The sequence below is a fragment of the Zootoca vivipara genome, chromosome 2 (genome assembly GCF_965207765.1).
Source record: "Zootoca vivipara chromosome 2, rZooViv2.hap1.1, whole genome shotgun sequence".
Lineage (NCBI taxonomy): Eukaryota > Metazoa > Chordata > Lepidosauria > Squamata > Lacertidae > Zootoca > Zootoca vivipara.
In genome coordinates this window covers 84,840,966-84,864,861 of record NC_142584.1, presented here as the reverse complement: position 1 = coordinate 84,864,861, position 23,896 = coordinate 84,840,966, and the positions used below count along the sequence as shown (strand labels likewise).

At 44.3% G+C, this 23,896-nt stretch overlaps 1 protein-coding gene across 1 annotated transcript in view; it reads right to left on the bottom strand.

Moving 5' to 3' along the window:
* The window catches only part of LOC118080763 (netrin-4-like), a 67,675-nt gene that overhangs the window by 30,375 nt on the left and 13,404 nt on the right, over nucleotides 1–23,896 (bottom strand). Inside the window, exons 2-3 of the mRNA XM_035106497.3 lie at nucleotides 22,460–23,019; nucleotides 12,476–12,739 (exon numbers count right to left, since the gene is read on the bottom strand). Of these exons, the coding sequence (XP_034962388.1) occupies nucleotides 12,476–12,739; nucleotides 22,460–23,019 (824 nt within the window). The remainder of the gene's footprint in view (nucleotides 1–12,475; nucleotides 12,740–22,459; nucleotides 23,020–23,896) is intronic.

Below are 23,896 nucleotides of genomic sequence, written 5' to 3'. Positions count from 1 at the left end.
CAAGACTTCTAGACTGTGAGATTTTACAGAGCTCTCAAAAGAGTTCAGCAAGATCTTATGATATCCTACTGGAAGCCACCGCTGCAACCATGTGACCCCAGCAAGTGAGGCACTGGTTCAACAGGCATGGTTGGGTGGGGTGGGGACAGCACCTTCCCATTTTGCCTCAGGCGGCAAAAAAAGACAGGTCACCCCTGGGTATGCTTTAGCATGTATGTACAAGTGTAAACTCTAGCCCGGCCTATTTGGGGCCTTGGCCCCACTCACTATCAAATTCCCTCTGACTTTTTGGGGTTGGCTTAGCAGGGGTCAGCAAACTTTTTCAGCAGGGGGCCGGTCCACTGTCCCTCAGACCTTGTGGGGGGCCAGACTATATTTTGGAGGGGGGGAAATGAACAAATTCCTATGCCCCACAAATAACCCAGAGATGCATTTTAAATAAAAGGACACATTCTACTCATGTAAAAACATGCTGATTCCCGGACCGTCCGCAGGCCGGATTTAGAAGGCGATTGGGCCGCATCAGGCCCCCAGGCCTTAGTTTGGGGACCCCTGGCTTAGAGCACCCAAGAAACAGAACCAGGATTTGGCTTAGCAGACGCAAGGACTATGCAGATGGTGCCAGACCCCTACTCTATATATGGCCTCTGTTGAAGTCAAGGCAAGCAGAGACCCAATGCTCTCCACTCATGACGTCCCTGAAATATGCATGTCCTTCCTTCCACACACACACTCACCATAACGATAGGCATTTTGCTGGTAGATAATAACCGGCATCTTGAATAATCCCCAGAAGCTAACTGGCAGCAAACGGAATTGAGCAAGAAGAGGATTAATGTGCTCCCTGTGATCTGCTCTTGTCACAACGTTTTGATTTCTGGACCTCAATCAAGAATTCCTTTTGTTCCCAGCCATCATAATTATGATGGTAAAGTAATGGAAACTGGAGTTTCATGGCGGGGTGGGAAGGAGCACATTGGCTGGAACATTTCTGACGCAGGCTATTGTGACCCAGACTTGTGTTTCCATTTGGTTTCATTTTATCCTTCCTTCCTCTTCTGCTTCTCCACATAGCCTCTTTTATCCTGCTTGATGATTCCTACTGTTGTTGCTACCACTGGTGCTATTTCTTGGCTGTCATTAGTCAATGGGGGCGGGGGTATGGCCCATTGACTGAAGTTTGGGTACTGGAACCTTTCCAGAACTGGGCATCTGTTGCCGATTCACTGAAAATGTTTGTCATTTGGCTACATGTTCACTTTGTACTGCTGCCAAAGCAATTTTGGACACAGAGAGATTTGCATATCATCATCAGCAAGTCACTTGCAGGCCCCAAGGAACGGGCAAGAATTCATATTGGGTTTCATGCAAACCAATAGAATTTCTCACCTGCCCGGGAGTTGGGCAACAACTTCCTCCAGGTGAAAAAGCATATTCAGTAGGACAGGATGGAAGTGTTACCTGAGCTCCTGTCTTCTAACACAGATGAATGAAAGGGAAACTTTGGGCCTGTTTACATATTCAAGAATCAGGCATTATCTGAAGCCTTGCACAGATATTCAGTAAATGTGTTGTGTGTGTAAGCAGGGTTGGGACTGCTCATTCTGTTCCTGTGCAGTCTGCTCATTCTGTTCCTACACAGCCATATTCACCGGCAGAGAACAGCAACAGGTAACAATGACCTCTGATATAACACATTAGTTGAAGAGTACAATGGGGGGAAATGTAGGATATAACAAACCAAGTTTTTGACCTTTTGTTATTCCAGAAGATTCTAGAACAATTCTTGTTTCCAATGCCTTTTGACTGTTCCAATCTAAATTGATTGCTTCTTTCTTTTTTTTAAAAAAATGTGTTTAATAGCAAAAAATTCCTTTACTGAAGACACAAGGCCAATTAAACCAGTTTATTAGCCTTTACAAGTGTTTCCAATCAAATGTCTCTCTACCGGCAGGATTAGTGCTGATTTTCCACAGGAGATGAAAGTAGCCACAAGGTCGCAATTAAATGATTAAAATAACCAAAATCCACCAGTAGCCAAGCGGTTAAGCAATCAAACCAGTCCCCTTTTAAATGTCCCATAGACATTCCTTTGAATATTTATTTAATCAATTAAATCACACTTTTGTTCCTGGAGGAGCTAACTTACATTTAGAAGACATCTAAAGGCAGCCCTGTTCAGGGAAGTTTTTAATGTGTGACATTTTAATGTATTTTAGATCTTTTTTGGAAGCCACCCAGAGTGGCTGGGGGGGGGTAACCCCTGGCCAAATGGGTGGGGTACAAATAAAATATTTATTAATTATTAATTATTATTAGTATGTAAACTGGGCATGTGGGTGTGTTTCCACTTTTCACCAAAAAAGCTTGACCGATTGAGGTCAAATTTTGACACAACATCACATGCAAATGACCGAAAGCTATAGGAAAGTTTGCTAAGACAGATGTCACACCGCCAGGTAAAACCCCCAAACCCCCAAAACCCTGTGTTTCAAAACACATCACTCAGACGAAAATGCATGCTGGGAAAAAACCAGGTTGCAAACCAGCACCCTCTAGTGGTGGCTACACTGGTACTGCACCTATAAAACCTTCCCTCTCAACAACACCTCAGCTCCTGTTTACATACTAGGCTGAAGCCTTTACAGACTAAGCAGAATGGAGGTACTGACTTGCCTGGGTGGGGGTTGGGGGGAGGAGGGGATGGGATAGGTCAGGACACGGTGGGACCAGTCACAGGGATGATCCGGGGGTGGGGGGAAGAGGGGGCGTGATATGTCATGGGTCGGGACAGGGTGGGGGGAATCACAGGGATAAGCCAGGGGTGGAGGGAGGAGGGGCGGGATACATCATGGATCGGCACAGGGTGGGGGAAATCACATGGATGAGCCACAGCAACACATGGCAGGGCCAGCTTGTGTGTGTGTGTGTGTGTGTGTGTGTGTGTGTGTGCGCGCGCGCGCATACAAACATTACTGGGCATCCTATGTCCATGTACTTCAGATCTAGTTTTCGCCTTGGCCTTCTTATTAGCTGAAACTTCTATATAGCTTTCCAGGCTTTGATAGATCTTTTGGAGTGGACATTCTGCTTGGTATCTGGTTGCCTTTGCAGCCAAATGGCCCCAATATGGCTTCTCACTTCTCCTATGCCCTGGTTTTGTTTTTTGAATAAGAGTTGGTCATTTGCTTTCTTTTCTGTTTGGACTAAATGACCTTGGTAACTGTTTGTAACCTTGCAACTGCTAATGGATGGACCACCCCAATTCCAGCTTGACACAGATATTAGCCTTGGGTACATTCCTGCATGGTGACAGAACTACTCATACTTTCGGGTCACATTGTTCGGATGCCTGATTATCGTCTTCCAAAGCAACTACTCTATTCCTGACTCAAGAATGGAAAGTGAAATACTGGGGGACAGCAAGAGGTTTAAAGATGCTCTCAAGGCAAATCTTTTTTTAAAAAGTAATGTAAGTACTGATAACTGGGAAATACTGGCCTGTGAGTGCTCCGACTGGAGAACAGCATTTACCAAAGGTGTCATGGACTTTGAAGAAACACAAACTCAGGCCGAAAAGGAGAAAAGAGCTAAGAAGAAGGCACATTTGGCAAACCCTCACCATGATCAACTCCCGCCTGGAAACCTATGTCCCCACCATGGAAGGATGTGTAGATCCAGAATTGGCCTCCACAGCCACTTACAGACTCACTGCTAAGACCATGTTCATGAAAGACAATCTTACTCGGCTACGAGTAATTGCCAAAGAAGAACTCATACTTTTTTTACTCAGCCACACTACTGTGGCTCTGGTGCCTATCATTTTCATTACAATTATAAGGACTTGGTCCTTGTTTGGGGCTTGTTCACACATTATAGCAGGCATCCCCAAACTTCGGCCCTCCAGATGTTTTGGACTACAATTCCCATCTTCCCCGACCACTGGTCCTGTTAGCTAGGGATCATGGGAGTTGTAGGCCAAAACATCTGGAGGGCCGCAGTTTGGGGATGCCTGCATTATAGTAAGGCATAAACCTACACCTGGTTGTTAGGAATATCGCAGGGAGCCACTGCTGTCCTTCTTTTACCAGGCTAATATGTAGGTAGCAGGTTTTTCTAACAAAGACTTTTCCAGCTGCTTTCCACCTGTTCCGGATAGAAATCAAATGCACATTTATAATTAATCTAGATTCCCAATGGAAGAAAAGCAGTCTGTGGAAGGTGGTGATCTGGAGTGGGAAAACAGCCCCCAGAGGAAGGGTTTAAAATCTGTATTACCAACTACTACATTTCCACTAAAAAAAAAACTACTTCTGAATATGTTTTTCACAACAACAACAAAAACCCAGTGTTACATGTATTTTCATGCAACAAAAAGTTTCCTCTTCATGGACAAAGGTTTATGTGAGCAGGGCCGTCTTAACCCTATCCAGCGCCGTGGCTCAGAGATCCCTCCGGCCCCCGACGCCCCCTTGCCAGCTGGAAAGCCGGAGCCACGCGCTGCCCTGGGGACGTGTGTGTGTGTGTGCACTTCGTTTTAGCTACTGCGCCTCGTGCACCTCTGAGGCGCCACTCCTCCCTCCGACGCCGCCATGCCGTGCCTTCTGCTTCTCACCCGCCGCAAACAGGACTGGCAACGGCAACGCCGGACTCACACTCTGCCAGGCAGGGCCAGGCGCAGCGGGCCGCTGGAGAGGGTGGCCTGACAGGCGGGGGCGCTGCCAGCTGTGGTTCATCTCGGCCAAAGCGGCTGCGCGGCGCTGCCGTCCAGGGAGCCCTGGCTGCTGTGCCAATGGGAGGCTCGTGGCCGGCTTCCCCGCAACGGCACCCACAGCCCAAGAAGAGGCGGACAAGGGCGGTGCTGCTGGCGGGGCTTGCTGGCAGCTCCTCCAGCAGGGAGCCGCTGTGGAGGAGCTAGGCTCGGGAGCGTGAGTGGTGAGGGGCGCTTGCTCCGTGCAGCTCCCCAACTCGCTGGGGCACCCCTGAGAGGTGGTGCCCTGGCACAACACGCCAGTAGCCCTAACAGGAAAGATGGGTCTGCTCTTCCTCCATCCCAACCCCAGCGGCAACGCCCCCTGGTGGCCAGGCGCCCTGGCGCATTGCGCCTCCCAGCCCAGGCCTAGAGATGGCCCTGTATGTGAGCAACTTTTCAGATATAACAACTCTGAGTCTTTTCACCCTAGTAGAAACTAGCCTGAATCATTCCACAAGCTGAATGTCTCTTTATTATTTCTTGGGTTAGTCAGTTAATTGGCATATACAGCCGAACTTCCCTCTCAATAAAAACATGTTCGGTGATTTGCAAGCTACAACACACAGTAGCTCCCGTGGTATTTGGAGGTCACACAGACTGGCAAAGCTTAGATCAGATAGTGTACAAATTCAGTTGGTTGTGGGATTATGAGAGGGAACAGAACAAAACTTCTCAGAGAGGAAGATAATGTTTGCAAAGGAAAGCGACAGCCAAGTCACCAAGATGATGGCCGAGATGAGAGAAAAACTAGCTTTACCTTACACAACCCAGGTTTCTGCTCAGCTACCCCAACCAACAATTCTATATGAGGTGAATGGCATATAAGAACAAAGCCCACAAGCAGAATGTGATAGCAATAGCACTCTCCCCTTCATGTTCCACAGTAGGTAGGGATGGGGGAGGCATTTGATTAAGTTCGCATTTAAAGTTGAACCTACACAAGTCACACTTTCCGAAGCGATACACAAACCAAAATACAGCCATTCTTCAAAATTTGCAGATCTCCGAATTTCACAATGTTGTTTTCCAAATGAATAGTGGGTGGGGGTGGGGGTTCATACACTAGGGTAAAAGGTGTGTAATGATGCACAAATTCATGAAGATAACATACAAAAATGCATTACACCAGCAACATGAGGAGCAGGTGAAACCTTTGTTATCATCTTCCTGCTTTGCTTTGCTAAGGGAGAAGAGATATGCCGGACCATCCCTGGAGGACACTGGACCCACCCGCCACTGATTTGTAACAGCTGGCCTTGACACCAGACTTATGGGTGGGGTGAAGAGGTTAAAGGGGGGAAATGGTTGGTTCGATGTGAATGATTTTTGGACTAGGGAGGCAGGGTTGAGGGTTTTGTTTATTTGCTAATTAGAGGGCCAGAGTATTGCTTTGTTTATTAGTTGAGTATTGTTAATGTTGTTTGCTATTATTTATAAGGCTGGTATGTCCCGTCCCATCCCCTAAATGCTATGTTATACAGAATATTAATGTATTATATGATTTCCCCTTATATGGTATATATTTTTTGCTATAAGTTGCTTGAAGACTTTCGGGTGATAATCACCAAATATGTTTAATAAATAAATAACAATAAATTAAATATTTGGGGAAAGTGCTTTGGAAACATTGCAAATGTGGACACCTCCCAACCTCTAAGATGTCAGGCAGCAGTGTTGTGCTTCAATGGCACCTTCAAGGGCAGCTCTACTTAAGTATATCACAGTAGTCAATCCTAAGGGTTATAAAAGAATGAATCAGCTTAGTAAACTCCTCCTATTCCAGTAAGATGCAAAGCCTATGTCACCAATGAAGTTGGCAAAAAGGTGCTCCTCACCACTGTTGATACCTGTCTCTCCACAAGTACCCCTAGGTGCCTGATCAGACAGGGGGAGGACCACTTCCTTCAGAGCCAGCCTTGGATATATTAAATATCTTTAACAAGCAATGTTGTTGCTTGCTTAAAATAAGATGTTCCATGACATCCTAGTCATTGATTTCAAGGGGTATTTCACATCTTTAATAATGATACTCTCTTTTGCCCATTTTCTTTGGTATATAAACATTAACAAAACTACCGTGATTACCTTGCTTGTGCCATCAAAAGTGAGATTATAGACTAGGATTTTTATTAAGGACTGGTTATATGAAATTCTATAATGTTGTTTACTGCTTTAGATATGAAGCTCTTTCCTTTTTTAGCTGTCATTGACTGTCATGATCCATTATATCTATGTGCAAACTATGGTGTCTTTGCACAATGAATGCAAAGTTGTTACTCTTTTTTTTTTGTAGTAGGTCCAAACATCTCAATTCCTCTTAAATAGGTAGTCCTATAGTGAGGACATCACACCTTCCTCGCACTCAAAACTGCAATGTATTGCTGCACAAATACCACAAACTACCTATTGGAGAGCTCCTGTGGTATGAATAATTACCCTGACTTGCAACAATTTGTGAACCTCTTTAAAAAAACAACAACCTCTATTGGATGAACAAACAACCCATAGCTTAATCCACTGCTATTTAATGCTATTGGCTGTGGCCACTTACGTGATTCTATTGATGTGTGTCCCATGACATCATAGAATCATAGAGATGGTACGGGCCAGCTCAATAAAGGATATTCAGAGCTGGAGCATCTCCAACAGATGTCTGTCCTTCTTCAAGACCTTTGGTTCCATTGTCAAACTGTTCTTACTGTGCCAAGATGTTTCTCCTACTGCCTATTGGAAATTTATCACCCTGAAACTTAAACCCATTGGATCCAGTCCCAAGGATGCAGAAATCACGTCATATGCACTGTTATGTACTGAGCTGAATCCTAGAACAATAGGAGCTACCCAATCCAACTCCAGGTGGAAGTGAATCCGCAACCTGATTGGCCTGCAGGAGCAGCCAATCAGGCGGCTGGCAGAAGTGAATCTGCAACCTGATTGCACCCTATGCAACACTGAAGACAAAATCAAGCGGGTCATCACAGCCAAACTGATCAAACACAACATCTGCAAGTGAAACTTCAGAGTAAAGGCAAAGATGAAGCAGCAACAAAAATGGGACGTATTTTTCCACATTCAAGAAAACAAGCTGAAAACTCATAAAGTTCATTCTTTAAAAAAAAGTGTTAATGTATCAGGATGCATTCTTCCTATTAAATTCTGAGAAATGAGGAATTTGTGAATTTTTGTTAAACAAAACAATTCAATTCCATGCTGGGTGAAGTCATTTAGTGGCACAACATTTAGAGGAAAATATAAAAGAGAAATCCAGTTAAGGTTTACAATCCCTGTGCCAAGAGCGTGGGCCATAATGTGTTTTCTCTTGGGCAGTGTGTTTATTCTTCAACCAGCTGCGTTAATTCAATGTGTTATTCATCTTGTGAGGCTTCAACACTTGCATATTTAGCTGTTTGTTTTCCTCTTATCGACTCATTCCTTAAGTGGACCCATATTTCCTGTGGGTGGAGTTTAATAACATCCTTTGTTGCTAGGATAGTGGGGGTGAATCCTAGATGTATGCCAGAGCTGTGGTGGTTCAGAATTTTTCTTAAAATATTGTGGGACTCATACAGTTGTTGCTTGTCCTCCTGACTTCTAAAACAATGAAATGGAAGCAACGAATTTCAGCAACTTGCTTTCAGACGAACGCAAGGCAAGATTACAAAAACCTAGAGGTATATGAAGCTACATTGTGAAAAGAATCCTGGACTCTGTAATGACATGTCTCACCAAAATTAAAGTATTTTAAACTACTTTGGCTTTTAGATTTCTTTAGAGAGCCAAACAAGGAAACTGGCAGAGTTCAGCTGTTAATTGGTGTTGCTTGCTTCTGGTTAAATGGGCTGGATTCTGATTTTGGAACCTGAATCTGGAGAACTTTCTAAATATCTCAGGGAGAGGGGCTTTAGTTATCATTACTTCCCTACCATCCTTGTCTTCATTGCAATGTGTAATTTTCTTTCCATTTCCCTTCCTCCACACATACCCGAAGCTCTGATTCAAATGCTTGTCATGCAAGTACCTTATGCATTTCGGTTTTTCTGGCCCACACTGCACAGCTGATAACCATGAGCTATGGCTAAAGCATGAATTCTTTGGCCCTGATACAAACTTGTAACTCAGAACTTCTTTCCCCTTTCTTCCCACGAAAGGCCCTGTCTGTTTTGATAAACCAAAGGGTTGACTGGCACAGACCCCCCCCCAAGCGTCCCTATTTTCCAGTCCCAGATTTACAGAAGCCATCCCAGTTTATGATTTGATCCCAGAATGTCCTGCTGTTCCTTAGGATGTCCCTATTTTCATCAGATAAATATTGGGGCACATGGAGTTATGTGGCCCCTGAGCCAAAGAGATAAATAACTATAGAATCTGTCACAGTGGCGCTGGTGGCTACTCTAGAGTAATGACTCCTCACAGCTCTGCATTTTTATCCTTTTATTTAGTGCAGTCTATTTACAGTGCTGAAACAGTGCTATGTACATGTTGTCAGTCGGGTGCAGAACCTCCGAATGGAGATTCCCGTGTTTTCCTCCAGCAAAGTAGCCTGGGGATACTAAATCTCCGCCCCCGTCGTTTCCTGCGCAATTCCGGGGTCGCTGGGATCGGTCTTCGTCCCGCGTTTTCCCTACTTCCCCCTTCCTTTCCCAAGCGGTGCCTGGGCTCAGCTACCTTGCCTGAGCCCTGGCTCCTCCTTCCTGATTCCTCGCTAGAAACATCCCCCTCCCCGCTCCCACTTGCGCTGGGCGAAGAGCTTGTGTTTAAGATGGGAGGCGGCTGTCTATAGCTTCTGTCCCTCACATAATCTTTAGAAGACATTTGAAGACAGCCCTGTATATGGAAGGTTTTTTTTTTAATGCTTCATGTTTCATTATGTTTTTATACATGTTGAACACTGCCCAGAGTGACTGGGGCATCATCATCATTATGGAATAGGACATCACTATTTTCAATGGAGAAATATTGGAGGGTATGCTGGTGTCTAGTGAGAGAAATGGGAGGGGGATTTCCTTCACAAAAAGGGAGTAAAATTTTTGGAGGAAATTCGAACATGATAATTATTGTTAATGAAATAGAAATACAATGCATTTCACCATTGTGGCAAAGACATGAGGGAACTTAATGTGCCTGCTCTGTTTGCTGGCCAAGTGTTGGGAGGCACCTCCAGGTTTCTTGCTCTCCCTTTTTATGGTTCCTGATCTTTAAATCGGATTTGGAGCAGACAGCTCTTTGAGCAGAGGACAACTCCAAATATAAGACTATCCTCTGACAGGCCTTCAAAACAGAGGCCTTTCCTCTGTAAAATTAAGACACCTTCAGGTATTTGCCTTATTTTAGTTCCCTTTGTCTAAACTCCTGATATTTCTTGCTGCCTGATTTGTATTTATAGTAGGCATGGCAGAAGGTCATGTCTGTATAATAATTGTGTGTGCATGACAAAAGCTCTTTGGACACTGTTCCATGTTTGGTTCCAGGGAAGTTCTCCTTTGGCCTCTGGCAATCTGAGGCCTAACAGATTTACTCACATAGGTTCCGGGGGCTGCAAACCGTATCAGCAGGAGCGATGGGGAAGCAATCTTGTGTTTACCCCCCAAATTAATTGTGCCCCAGAAACATTAAAGTTGGGTGCTCGGAACCCCCTGAGGGGTTCTCCAGGTGTTCAGCTGTAACGTTTGAGGGGGGGGACCCCTCTCTCTTCTGCCTTCCTTTCTTCTCTCAAGGACAAGTAAACTCACCTTGGGAAAAGAAGGGAGGTGAGCAGCAGGTATAGGGAAAGGTGCTAGAACCCAACAGGAGAGACCAGCAAAAAACACTTCTTGGTATTGTGTGCACATTTCCTCATTTGAGTAAGGATGTGTGTGGAGGGAGGCTGTGACTGGACTGCAAGATCTATAAGGAGGACCAAGTCCAGGGGTAGCCAATGTGGTGCCTTTCAGAAGTTGCTGGAGTGCAGTTCCCATCAGCTCCAGCCAACAGTCATGGCTGATGGGAGTTGTAGTCCAACAACATCTGAACAGGTCCATGGTAGCTACTCTTGGCATTAGTTCATGGATGTGCCCAGGCTGTACCTTCCCCAAAAGATCTATCTGGCTTCCTCCTAGTTATTGTTATGTCACTTCTTATTTTTGCATTTATCTTGTCCAGTTAATTTCTGTTGGGTTTTTAAACAGTCTTCTATGTATGGTGTCAGGGGATTGGCAGGTGGGCATGAGGTTCTTCTCAACCCCTGGCTTAGAAGGCCTTAGCAGTAGCGCTGATTCTCTCTCCAAGCATCCCACCTGACACAGCAATAGGCCTTTTGCTAGTTTCATCATCACCTGCTAAACCCAGTTGAATCGACTTCATTTTAAACTGCTGGGAAAGATAAACACTGAGAAAAGGGTTCTTACCATATTTTTTTTGAACATGTAGGTAAATGTAAGTCACAAAACCCAAATGAGCTTTGCAAATTTGCCCTCATTCTGTCATTTTGTTTTAGATGTAATTATAAACTTGTTCCCAGCTTATCCAAAAAACGACTAATTCCCAGACTCCTTGCAAATCTGGCATTTCTCTAGAGGCCAAAATAAGGTTGGAATTGAGAGCCGCTGTTAATCAGAAGAGGATTTAACATTCCCGCCGGGTCTTTCCTTCCTTCCTTCCTTCCTTCATTTCAAAAAAGGGAATTATTTGAAATATCCAATGCCCAGTGCATTGTTAGTATTTCATCAGTGTTTAAATATTAATAGTTTAAATCTAACACTTCACATACATTGAGTATGGTCAGGAATAATGAAAACACATGTCTTAGATGTTTAGCTCTTCATTCATAATTGCAGAATTGCAACTTTAAAGCCACGTGGGCATACTGCTTCAGAAGCAGACATCTCTCCAACTTAATTTCACCAGATGTTCCATGGAATTGAGACATTATGTTAGAACAGAGTTGCTATCCTGTGATGATTGTCCTTTTCTGCACAAATAACAAGTACCAAGGTATATCAACCTGGTAACTCTTATGGAACTTGCATGTGCAGAACAATCCCATCCCATCCCATGCTAAAAGAAATTTGGATAAAGTGGATGTTTCACTCCACCTGTCTTGGCTGGGACTGATGGAAGTTGTGGTTCAAAACATCTGGAGAATACCAGGTTATGGAAGCCTGTTCTACAGGAAGGTATCAGCAGTAGATGAATTGTTCAGATTACTCTAGCACAGGCATCCCCAAACTGCGGCCCTCTAGATGTTTTGGCCTACAACTCCCATGATCCCTAGCTAACAGGACCAGTGGTTAGGGAAGATGGGAATTGTAGTCCAAAACATCTGGAGGGCCGAAGTTTGGGGGTGCCTGCTGTAGCCAGACCAGAGGGCCTACTGCCTTGGCTATATTATTTTTATCGTGATTTTATTAATATCTGATTTGACTTCATTTGTGCTCAGCGCTGAAAAGATGTGTATCCTTAAAGGTAGGGTGTGAAAAGCTATAATAAAATAAATGTTCCCACTGTGGCATAGAGCCTGGTTGTGTGGAAGTTCTGCAGCAGGCCTGTCACCACGGCAACATTTGAGCCAGGCCTAAGTTCTGATCAGAGAAGCCTGAAACAGGTATTTTAATTGTTTGGAGATCCTCACTGTGGCCACATTCAACAACCTGTGGTCTATTAGCCATGCAAAAGGATAAATCTAATGCACTAGATATGCAGGGTTGTTTTATGTTGTTTTTAAGAAGGCATAACTTGAACACTTACCATGTTGTCCACAACAACTGTCCCATTGGCAAGTTGGCATTCTTCCGCATGGCCGTTGCAAAAGCAGCTGCCTCGGACAATTAGGTCATAGATGGCATAATGGGAGAATCTGTGGGGCTTCTCCAGCAGCCCTGAGCCTTGGCAAGGACACTCTTGTCTCTTTAATAAGAGGAGCCGCAGATTGGTGAGTTTCATGAGGTCTTGTGCTTCAGGACCATATGGGTCTTCAATCTTGTTAGCAGGAGTTAAGGCACGAAAGATCACCTGGAAGGAGAGAGAGAGAGAGAGAGAGAGAGAAAGGAAACAGTCTACCATGAAGTCAAGTTCTCCACATGGAGATAAAAACAGAGGTTTTATTTAGCTATGCGGCCCATTTATAGTGTTTTTCTAGCAATTTAACTCACATGGCTTCCCCCAAAGGATCCTAGGAATTGTGATTTAGGGAGGATGCTGAGAATTCCCTGTTAGAACAGAAGAATTTCACGACAGCTTAAAAGTCAATGGGACAATTGTTCCCTCAAGGCAGAACGCTAAAAACCACTGTTTACATTAGTTTCAAAGCTACTATTCAAGGATAATACTTTGCAGATTCAGAAACCTTTATTTTTGCTTTGTCTTGAGTCCTGCCAGCAAAAAGTACTTTGAGTTCTCTCTCTCATCCTGGGTTTTGGGCAACAACACACTCTGTCTGGAGCTCTATCAGGGCTTCCATTGACATCACCTTGTTGTTCTTTTCCCCATCGTCTTCCCATCTCTTTAGAGGACACCGATTTGCAAGTGGCCCAGGGTTCAAACTGGAGATGTCCCTTGCTCCTGGGAGCAATGGGCAATTTGCCCAGCCTAGGCCGCCCAGTGCAGGTGTCCACACATTCCCTGATCAATGGAAGCACGAGAAACAACAGAGGCCCCTTCCGGCCAGCTGTCCACATTCCCCCGAGGAATGGAACCGTGTGCAAACAGCCCATTCTGTTTAGCACAGGTGCCCAGCATTCTTTCGATGGACAGAATTAAAGCCCAGTGACCAAGTTTACTCAACCCACGTGCCTGCCTGAGCTTGGTTAATGGAAACAAAGGCTAACAGACAAGCTTATTTAGCTCAGATAGCACCATTCCATTGTTGGTAGAGAAGCACTGAAATTCAATATGAATTCAAAAGCCGCTGAGTGAATATATCTGGAACTGAGATTTCCTCTTCTGAAGTTCAAAATCCAAGAGCCCCAAATAGTCGCATGATCCTGAAATCAACACCTGAAGTTGGGTGGCAGGCCCGCATACACAAGAAAAATAGTTTTCCTATTCACTGTTGCGCCTGGAGGTAACAGTTTTTTTTGTGGTTCTAGGTGCCATCAAGAAAAGTCTGAGAGATGTATGTGAACTAGCATTTCTTTACATTCTTAGATTACTTTTAATTTCTGGTGCTTTGCTGATGGCATGAAATACCTAAGGCCACCCATTGAAACCAACACAACCCCTGATTTCTATATTTGCCTTATGATAATGATGATTTAGATATTGCCCTACATCCATGGATTACAGTCTCTGTTATTCCACTCCATTCCATGTTGTTTGGCTTCTCTTAACAGAAGAAAGAAGTGTCCTTGGGTACTGACACACATCTTCCACTCAGCCATCACCTGAGAACATACCTGCCAAGTTGCTGTCGGAGAAATAAGGGACCGGGCCGGAAATAGCAGACCGTAAGTAGCGCTGCCGCCATTTTGGAACTGGGCGGAGCATGCTTAGAAGTGAATTTTGATGCTGCTTTGTCCAGTTGCAAAATGGCCACCACGCCAGAAGTCGCACTGCAGCCATTTTGGAACTGGGCAGAGCAGCATCAAAAGTCGCTTCTGAGCATACTCCGCCCAGTTCCAAAATGGCCGCTGCGCCAGAATAAACCAGGAAAAAACAAAAAAAATCCGGTTTTTCAGCTAGGAACAGCTGGAAAAACGGGGATTTCCTGGGGAAAACGGGAGACTTGGCAGCTATGCCTGAGAAATCCATGTCAGAGAGGGCTTTGGAAAGACCACAGCCAAACCCAAAAGCATAGTCAACCACTGCAGTGAAAGTAGGTGTTTATAATAAGGTAGACAAAACAACATTAACAGTTGCAAAGTGTATATCTCAGCAAGGCTTACAAAGAACCATATAGCACATTATTATGGACCATTGCAGTGGCATTGCCCTCTTGGAACCAAGCAACTTATTTGGAGACAGAAACATTTCTGAAGTCCTCCCAGTTGTGAAAGCTGCAATCAGGGCCTTGAAACTCTACTGAGGTGTTATCATTTGAGGAATATTTTTAGAACAGGATGCCAGCTGCTTAGAGCATTCCTTAATACAATATCTTTGTAAATTAAATCAACAACAAAGAAAATGCAACATTTAAAAACTGGCAAATTTGTTCCTTCATTGTTCTGCCCTGTTATACCGTAAGTGTTTCCTAAGATCTGTTTTAAGTTAAGTAAACAGTTGATTTTACTCTAGTTTCTAGAAAGAAGACAGATAGCAAAGGTTTCCAGTACTTTCCATTATTTTGCAAATATGTATTTCTGGCCTTGCCTTTCATATTTCATATTATTTTTCCATCTCTTGGTCCCCATGAGCTGTTGGATATCGATCCATCAGCAACAAAGCTTATTGTATGATAGGCTCGTCCCAACGGTTTCTGATTATCCTTATATGGAACTTCCGCTTCCCACATCAAAGTGCAATTCTATGATTAATTCACGGCCTCTTTCTGCTTGAGCAATGAAGCTCTGCGATGAGCACTTTCCTCAGCTCTCTTGAACTGAGCAAAAGACGTAGAATGCTGCTGTCTAGAAGGGGGCAACGGGCCACTGTATAAATGAATTTGTTGGGAAAGGAAGCCAGGGGTGTTAGCTGCTCATAACAAATACATTCAGTTTGGCAACTGGCCAAGAGAAGACAATTCTAGGCAGGCCAGTAAAATTCTGGCTGCTTAGACAACTTGCTCTGGTCTCCCCCACCAGCTCGTTTTGCCGCAGTTTATCTCCTTTGCGCCTAACCTTTTGCTTCCTGCCCACCCACTTCTCCCTCTGATTGACCAACTTTTGCTCTTTTTATGTGGCATTGCTTGATTGGGCCCTCCTATGAGATCTAGCCCAGCTAGGATTGACAAATCGTCATGTTTCCCTCACCTTCCTCCACTTTTCTGCCTGTCTGCTGTACAAAGTGAGAGTCTTCCCCACAACAAGTGGGGCAAGCAGGGAGTCGAACCGTGGAAAACTCTGGCTTCGACCTGGTATTCAACCCAATACACCATCCTAGCTCCAGCCTCGTTTTAGGACTTCGGAGCTTGGCTGCTAACTTTCAAGAACTTACAGAGTGGAAGTGTCCTCTGAATTATTTTCAATGCTTCCACAGAAAAGGGAGCCAAATTCTGTCTTTCTTGCATAATCCCAATTGATGCTGGAGCTCTGTGCTTTGCAAGGATTTCTTTCACTCTCATTTCTCACATGCTATTGTTCTCAGTCGCTCAGCTGCAATTCATCATAAATGGAATATTATTATCCCTGCCTGCCCTGACCCTCTTTATCTTTTTTTTTTTTAGCAGCAAGGAATTTAGGAGTGCCTTAGAGCAACAGAAAATGCAAGCTGACAACCATCACGAAGGGGATGTATTTCCGCCGCCACCACCCTATTCAGTAGCAGCTGGCAGTTCTTTATCTCATTGATATTTTATCTCCGGCCAAGAGGGTCATCTTCATTCCAGAGACAATGTCTCAGATTTTTGATTTCCTGCCATTCGTGGGGGTCCATGTTTTGATTCTCCATTCCCCAATGCAGATAATTCTGTTATTACAGCCTGATCTCCCAGTCTGGAGTTGACGTGAAACGATGCGGCCACAACAAAAGCTCCTCTTATAGGGAATTCATGCCCAGAGTCAAGAAGGATGATTGAGTGAGTCCTGGAGTCAGGGCACTTCTTACGCATGACCTCCTATGGCAGGCTACCCAAGAAAGGATCCTAAGATCCTCCTTAAGATGTCAGAAGAGAATTAAAACAATGAAGGCACACTGCGCCTTCTATAAGGTAGAAGGTTCTAGGCACAATTATTCATTTACCATGTTAAATTTATGTCCTGCCTATCCTAATCAGCATGATCTCCAGGCAATGAAACAACTAATACAAAGTTGCATAAAGCAATTAGCCTGCATCAAAGCAAAATAAAAGCAATCAAAGGCCAGAACCTTGTGATGATGATGATTAATAATAATAAGCTGAAATAAAACTTAGAGCGAACCCCTCCATCACCTGCTGACAAGTGGTGACACGGGGAGGCCACTGCTGGAAGGACAATGGGAGGGATGGTCTTGTCCCCTCCTTCTGATAAGGCAGAAGAGATTGGCTCCTTTCAGCATCATCAGCAGTTGATAACAGGTGCAAACAGTGAATGCAGAGGAGAGGTGGGGATCATGCCATTAGTCTTCCCCACCTCAGAAGCACCCAACAGAACTTATGAATGAACTCTATGGCTGGGGCACAGGAATAAATTAGATCATTATAACAAAAGGGAAAAAACCCTATGTAAAATTGCATAGACAAATTTTGTGCTCTATATCAGTGTTTCCCAACCAGTGTGCCTCCAGATGTTTTGGGACTACAACTCCCATCGTCCCTAGCTAGCAAGACCAATGGTCAGGAATGATGGGAGTTGTAGTCCCAAAACATCTGGAGGCACACTGGTTGGGAAACACTGCTCTATATCGCCATCTGGTGTTGCATCTTTACAATGGTGTTACAATGATACAACTGACTTGAGTGTAGCTGAGTCCTAGGTATGAATACACTGAGTTTGTCTCAAAGTAGCAAATTTATCTTGCCAAAATCACGGCGATGATAATGTGGTATGGGTGTCTGGGGCCTGAGATTGTGAACCATCAAGCTCAATGCTCACACCCTGCCATTGGATAGCAACTGCTTTCGGTGCCTGCCAATCTCAGTTAGATTTGAACCAGTTTCCTAGAATGAACTCAGATAGGAAAAGAAGAAAGCTTATCAGCCATTGTCCTTACAGAGAGGACCGTTCAGGAAAGTGCTTCTTCTGAGTGCCTTGAACAGGCATCCCCAAACTTCGGCCCTCCAGATGTTTTGGATTACAGTTCCCATCTTCCCCGACCACTGGTCCTGTTAGCTAGGGATCATGGGAGTTGTAGGCCAAAACATCTGGAGGGCCGCAGTTTGGGGGTGCCTGACCTTGAATGTAGTTGAGAGCAGCTGATGCTAACTAGTGCCCGGACCCAGGATCACTAGAACCCCTCTGATCCTCCTACTTTCTAAAAGAAGGGTGGAATTGTAGCCTAATAAATGTCAATTCTATACATTTTTTTTAAAGTCAACCATTTCTGATAGGAACAGTTCCCCATGTCCCTTCCCATTTAGGTCTGACCAATGAAGCAGGAGCATCACTGGGCGTTTATATAATGACGAGAGGGTGATAAATCTATTCAGTATCTGCTGTCCAGCATGTCAGGAAGTGCAGAAATAATGCTAGAAAAACAGTGCCTTTTCCTGGCTAGCTTACAAGTTGGAGAGAGAGAAAAAAACAGAAGGAAGAAGAAAAAGAGAATGCAAGCCTGCAGATGTGGCTCATTAAAATGCAGGTTAGAATAGGATTCCTCTTCCATCGCAGCTGCCTCTGAGTTGTTCTCCATTCTGCTTTCCCCCCTACAAAACCATATTTGCCTGGTACCGCGCGCACACACACACACACACACACACACCCCAACACACTCACACTGCATTACAGCCCTTTCCTCTGGGGAAGCAGAACCTGGCGGTGCTATCTGCATGTTTATTCTGCTGGAGTTAACTGCTTCCCCCCTCCCCTGCCTCTGCATTTTATCTCCTCTGCAGCTCAAGTTCAACGAAATGCTGAACAGACAGCCCTAGTCATAACATTTGGGCACTTGCCTCTATGAGCAACTAATCCCTTCCCCGATCTCTTCCAGCTGGAAGTTGGAATAACTAAAGAGTCATGAATGATGAGCTTTCTTTGTCATGGTGGCCAAAGCAGATCTGCTGACTCCAGGACCATGTTAGACTCAATAGGTGGCCCTGGAGTTTTTTTTTCGGGGGGGGGGGGAGGGTGTCCTGGCTTAACCTCTTGCATTTTCCCAAATCATGATGAAGGTTAAATATATGCAGCTGCGATTATGGGAATCCCCAGCAATGGGGGCTTCCAAACAGGGACTTAATATTGTGAATGGGTTGTCAGGAAGCTCAGGAGGAAGAGCCGAGAGATACCACCACCTCCCATCATATGCTGCCTGAGGCAGTCGCCTCCACTGCCTAATGGTAGGACCGGCCCTAAGTGTGAGAGCTCTTGTCCTTTCATTCAACTTGCAGTAGCTTCATGTCAGATTTGGAACGAGAAAAAGGTTTTTTTGGCTGGCTTATTTCCTCAGGCTCATGTTTGCAAGTTCTGAGGCAGCTATGATTGAACCAGATCTGAATTTGAGTCTCATGGAAGGAAAGCATTAGAAAAATCCAGCGTTTGATCCACTGGTGTGGTTTGAAAAGAGAGCATGTGGTACCAATCGACATGGGTTGGCTAGCAGAGCTTGAAGGAGCATCTCCACCCCATCGTTCAGCTCGGACACTGAGATCCAGCTCTGAGGGCCTTCTGGCAGTTCCCTCACTACGAGAAGTGAGGAACCAGGCATAGGGCCTTCTCGGTAGTGGCGCCTGCCCTATGGAATGCCCTCCCATCAGATGTCGAGGAAATAAACAACTATCTGACTTTTAGAAGACATCTGAAGGCAGCCCTGTTTAGGGAAGTTTGGTGTTTTATTGTGTTTTTAATATTCTGTTGGGAGCTGCCCAAAGTGGCTGGGGAAACCCAGCCAGATGGGTGGGGTATAAATAATTTATTATTATTATTATTATTATTATTATTATTATTATTATTGAACAGGTCTGTCAAGCAGGGCACAGCTAACCTGTTGCCACAGCAACGGGTTACCTTGTTCAGGCATACACAATTCCTCTTCCCCCAGTGAATCAGTTCATTCTAGCACACACCCTTGGTGTCATCTGTCACAAGAGATGCTCACATGGAATGAATGGACTTTTGGTAGTTTGGCCTCCTATAGATTCTGACAGGAACATAAATAGAGAAGCAAGTAAATAAATTCTTGGTGGATCAGACTTTTCTGACCTATAGTTCCTGCAACGGCAAAGAGGAGCATTGAAATTGCCACCCTTCCACTGCTCCAAACTCTTCCTCCTGCTGACTTATTTTCATTTCCGGCTGCTCTGCTTTATTAAAAACGTGCTTCTAATTTCCCAGATCCCTCCAGCGCAGGATAAGGACAATACAAAAAAATAAAAATAAAAAAATTGAACACATCCATTCCTATTTCTATCTGATCTGAGACCTTAGCCTTGATACAAATCTGCACCAGCATTTCTAAGCGTCTGCTTTTGATCACGCCTTCTGTTTAACTGGCACAATGCAGGTGAATGTAAAACTAAAAACTGGGGCACATGCGACTGAAGATCTTCTTAAAGCAGGCCAGATGAAAGCCTTTTTTAAGATCAATTTCTATGGGTAGCAAAACAAAGAAATGAAAAATGCAAGCTTTTGAAATTCAGTATGCATATATCTATGCCTGCATTCTCTTTCACCAGCGGAACTTGCTCCACCACTGAATTTATTTGCCTCTCTTGTTTTCTGTAAAATAGCAATACTTTTTGTAACTATTTCCATGTCTTGGGAAGGCATTCAGAAGATGAAAAATAAAACAAGTACAGCGGCTTACACCTTGGAAAGGGGAGTAAGGTGAGAGTCACGCGACTCATTTGGACAACCAGTTTGGAGCATCAAGATAACTCTACTATCAAGGCTGAAATCTTTTTTGGGAACCGCTTTGAGGTTTGTTTGTTTTTACAATCAGCAGTATATAAATTTCATGAATGGATCAAATAAATTATCCTATCCATATGTTTAACCTGGGCATATGTTTAAGCCCCATTAAACATACTTGGGGCCCGTCTGCACTGTAGATTTAAAGCAGCATCATACCACCTTACACAGTCAGGGCTTTCCCCCAAAGAATCCTGGGGACTGCAGTTTGTTAATGAGGGGTTAAGAGTTGCTGGGAGAGACAGTTGCCAGAGTGTCTTAATGACCAATCCAACTTCCCAGGGCACTCTAGGCTCATAGGTCTGGGAGCAAATAGGGGATCTCCTAAGAACTCTCAGCACCCTTAAAAAAAACAACCCTACTTTTTAACAATTGTTGAATTCAAGTTTCTCATTTTTCAAACCCAGTTTACCACATTTCTGCATCAGTTTGCCATTTATTAATAAAAAAATAAAAAATTCTTCATGAAAAGAATTTCGGTGAGCATTTATCCTAAATATACACATTGTTGTATGCCAGTTTGCCTAATTTGCACATTTCTGCAAGAAATATCCCCTGATACAGTGCATTTTTGTACGCTATTTTGACTAATGTGTGCATCTTTAAGAACGTGTCCTCCTGATATGCACAATTTCACACTTCTTTTTAGTTTGAGAGCTGCATCATAAAATCCAGAGAAGTGAGGATTCTGAAGCCTGGCTGCATTTCAGTTCCCATACAGTTTCAGGCAAGGTGAATTACTGGGTTTCTCCCCTATCGCTCTGCTCAGGAAGGAGCGGAAGAGAGAGGAGCCAGAGCGCGAGCTAGTAATGTGAAACTGTAGGGGATAGGCTAAGTTGGTAGCAGTGGCCTCCAGTCCTTTCCCTTTCCCTCCATTTAAATTGGGTGCTCATAAGGCAGGATGCCACCTGAATAAAGGCTCCGCAAGTGAGAAAACCGGAACATGGTTCATGCAGCATCAAAAATCACTTGGATGCCATAGATTGGGATAGGTCACCATAGCCACACGTGCCTGATATACTACGCTAAACAATTATAAGAGAATTCCAGCTGTCAGTCGGTACCATTAGAAGATGAATCACCCACTTGCCTTGCACAGGATTCTGCTGCAGAGATTTCTTATTATGATGTATTTATTTATGCCCCACCTTTTTCCCTGGCAGGGACTCAACACAGCCTACAGATAAAATAAGAACAGCTAAAAACATAGATTTAAAAACTTACACAAAATAATAAAACAGAGAGATAGAGAGATGAGAGATGATGAGAGATGAGAGATAGAGAGATAGAGATAGAGAGATATAGATAGATAGATAGATAGATAGATAGATAGATAGATAGATAGATAGAGATAGAGAGAGATGCTAGATAATAGATAGAGGTGATAGATAGATATGGCTACCATTTTATGCAGGGGTTCCATTCATGATTTCCCGGCATGTTGGCAGAGCATGCATGAGCCTCGCCCAGTTCCATTCTGCCCCATTTTCTAGTCTAGCCATTTCTGGATCGGCAGCAACAAGCGTGCGCATGATTATGTGTCAATCAGACATGCATAAAATCACTGGCTGGCACACACACACACACACACACACACACACACACACACACACAGAAGTGCAGGATCCTGATTTCTGAAAACAAGGCACTGGCAATGTTCTTAGTACTCTATGTGCACTGACAACACGACAAATGACTTTGCTTTATATAGAAAAACTTTCAGCTGAAAAGAGAAGTTTCTCTGAGTGTGTATTTTAAAAATCTCTCTTTCTTTGGAAAACAAATTAAATGATTAGGCCTTTTAAAAAAAACACCATAGTTCCGGTTCCACGAGAAACATCTGCATGCAATGTGCATTTTGATGCTCACTTCCATCTCTCTGAAGCAATGCTCACTCAAAATCTGCTGAACTGGCTGGCTGATGTAAATGGGGATAGATAGCACCGTATCTGGGGCTGTCAAAAGTTACACGACACGTGTTGCCCACGACTACAAAAGGGCTGCTCTCTTCTGCAGCAGCTTATAACCTTTGTTTTTAGCATAATCTCTCCGTGTCCACAGAAAGGTGAAGCATATTTCAGTCACCGTGACCTACCTCTCCTCTAGTGCAAGGCATCACGTCAGAATACCTGGAGGTACAGATAGACCCTTCCTCGGTGGTATCGTCTGGGAGCCCAAAAGTGGCCGTGCAGTTGGCAGAGAAATATTTGTACGGCCTCCACGTCTGACCATAGTCCTGCGACCTCTCCAGCACCATGGCCGCTGGGCGAGGCGACTTGAACACCACTATGACATGGGTCAGGTAGAACTCCGTCTCCAAATCCAGCCGGATCTCCTCCCTGTGCACCCCTTGCGCAGACTGCCACCAGGAGGCGGGGTTTAGGAAGAAGTCGTCCGTCATAGCGGAAGGGAGGTGAGAGTTATCAGGCTGGTTGGCGTTACACTTGGTGCATCTGGGCTGTCCGCACCCTTGGGGGCCATGGTGGTGGTGGTGGTGGTGGTGGAGAAGATGGTGGTCTGGGTAAAAGCAGTAAAGTTCTGTGCTGTTCTGACCGCAGGTGGTAAGCGTGACCGGCGTTCTTCCAGTCGCTAGGTTCCCCACGGCAGGATTGCAGGAGTGCCCGTCACATCGGAAGGCTCTCAGCTTCGCTGAATCTGCAGTGCAAGCAGCAGGGAACAAAACGATATAAAACTGCATAAAATCAATATTCTGCACAATTGTCTACCACCCAGTCCCTCCCTAGCCCTGGATTCCCTACCAAGCACTTAACACCATTATTAATTGTTATTATTATTTGCATTTATTATTTGCTTTCTGCAAAAAAACAAACAAAAACAAAAACTTATGGCCCTCATCCTCAGTTTCACTTGACCCCAATTTGATGGCATTGTGTACCAATTAATTTGCCTGGGTCTGAGACATATTCTCGTTCCGCAGCTGTGCCTTGTGAAAACCCGATCCTACCCACTGAATCAAACGTGTGGAAAAGCCAAAAAAGAGATTTTGCTTAACCAATTTGGCTGGTAAGATCAGATTTTTGCAAGAAACAGTTGTGAGATGAGAAAAGCTCTTGGACCCGGGCCAATTAATTGGTGCACAATACGATCATAATGCAAGTCAAGCTCGTCAGTCATTTAAAAACAAATACACAGGATAAAACACAGCAGAAGAAACATTTCTTAAAATGTCTTCATACAGATCTACCTTCTGCCTCTCAAATCATTGTTTAAAAAAACGATGCATGCATTGATTGAAACCCTTTGCTATGGAAAAGAGCGTGCATAATTTATTGTGGCTGTGAGACCTCCTGAAAACAGGGCAGGGAGACAGAATAAGGAGAAAATTGGAGTGCTTGTACCATGAGTCACACACAAAAACTTGCTATTAGAAGCAGCTGCCAGCAGGAGGAGCAAACTAGAGAGGGCTCCACATGGCCACACTTAGGGCAACAGTCCTAAGACACTGGCAGCCCAGTACGGTATTACTTCATGTAGCAGCTGATAATAAGACCTGAATGCTTGAACTTGCCCT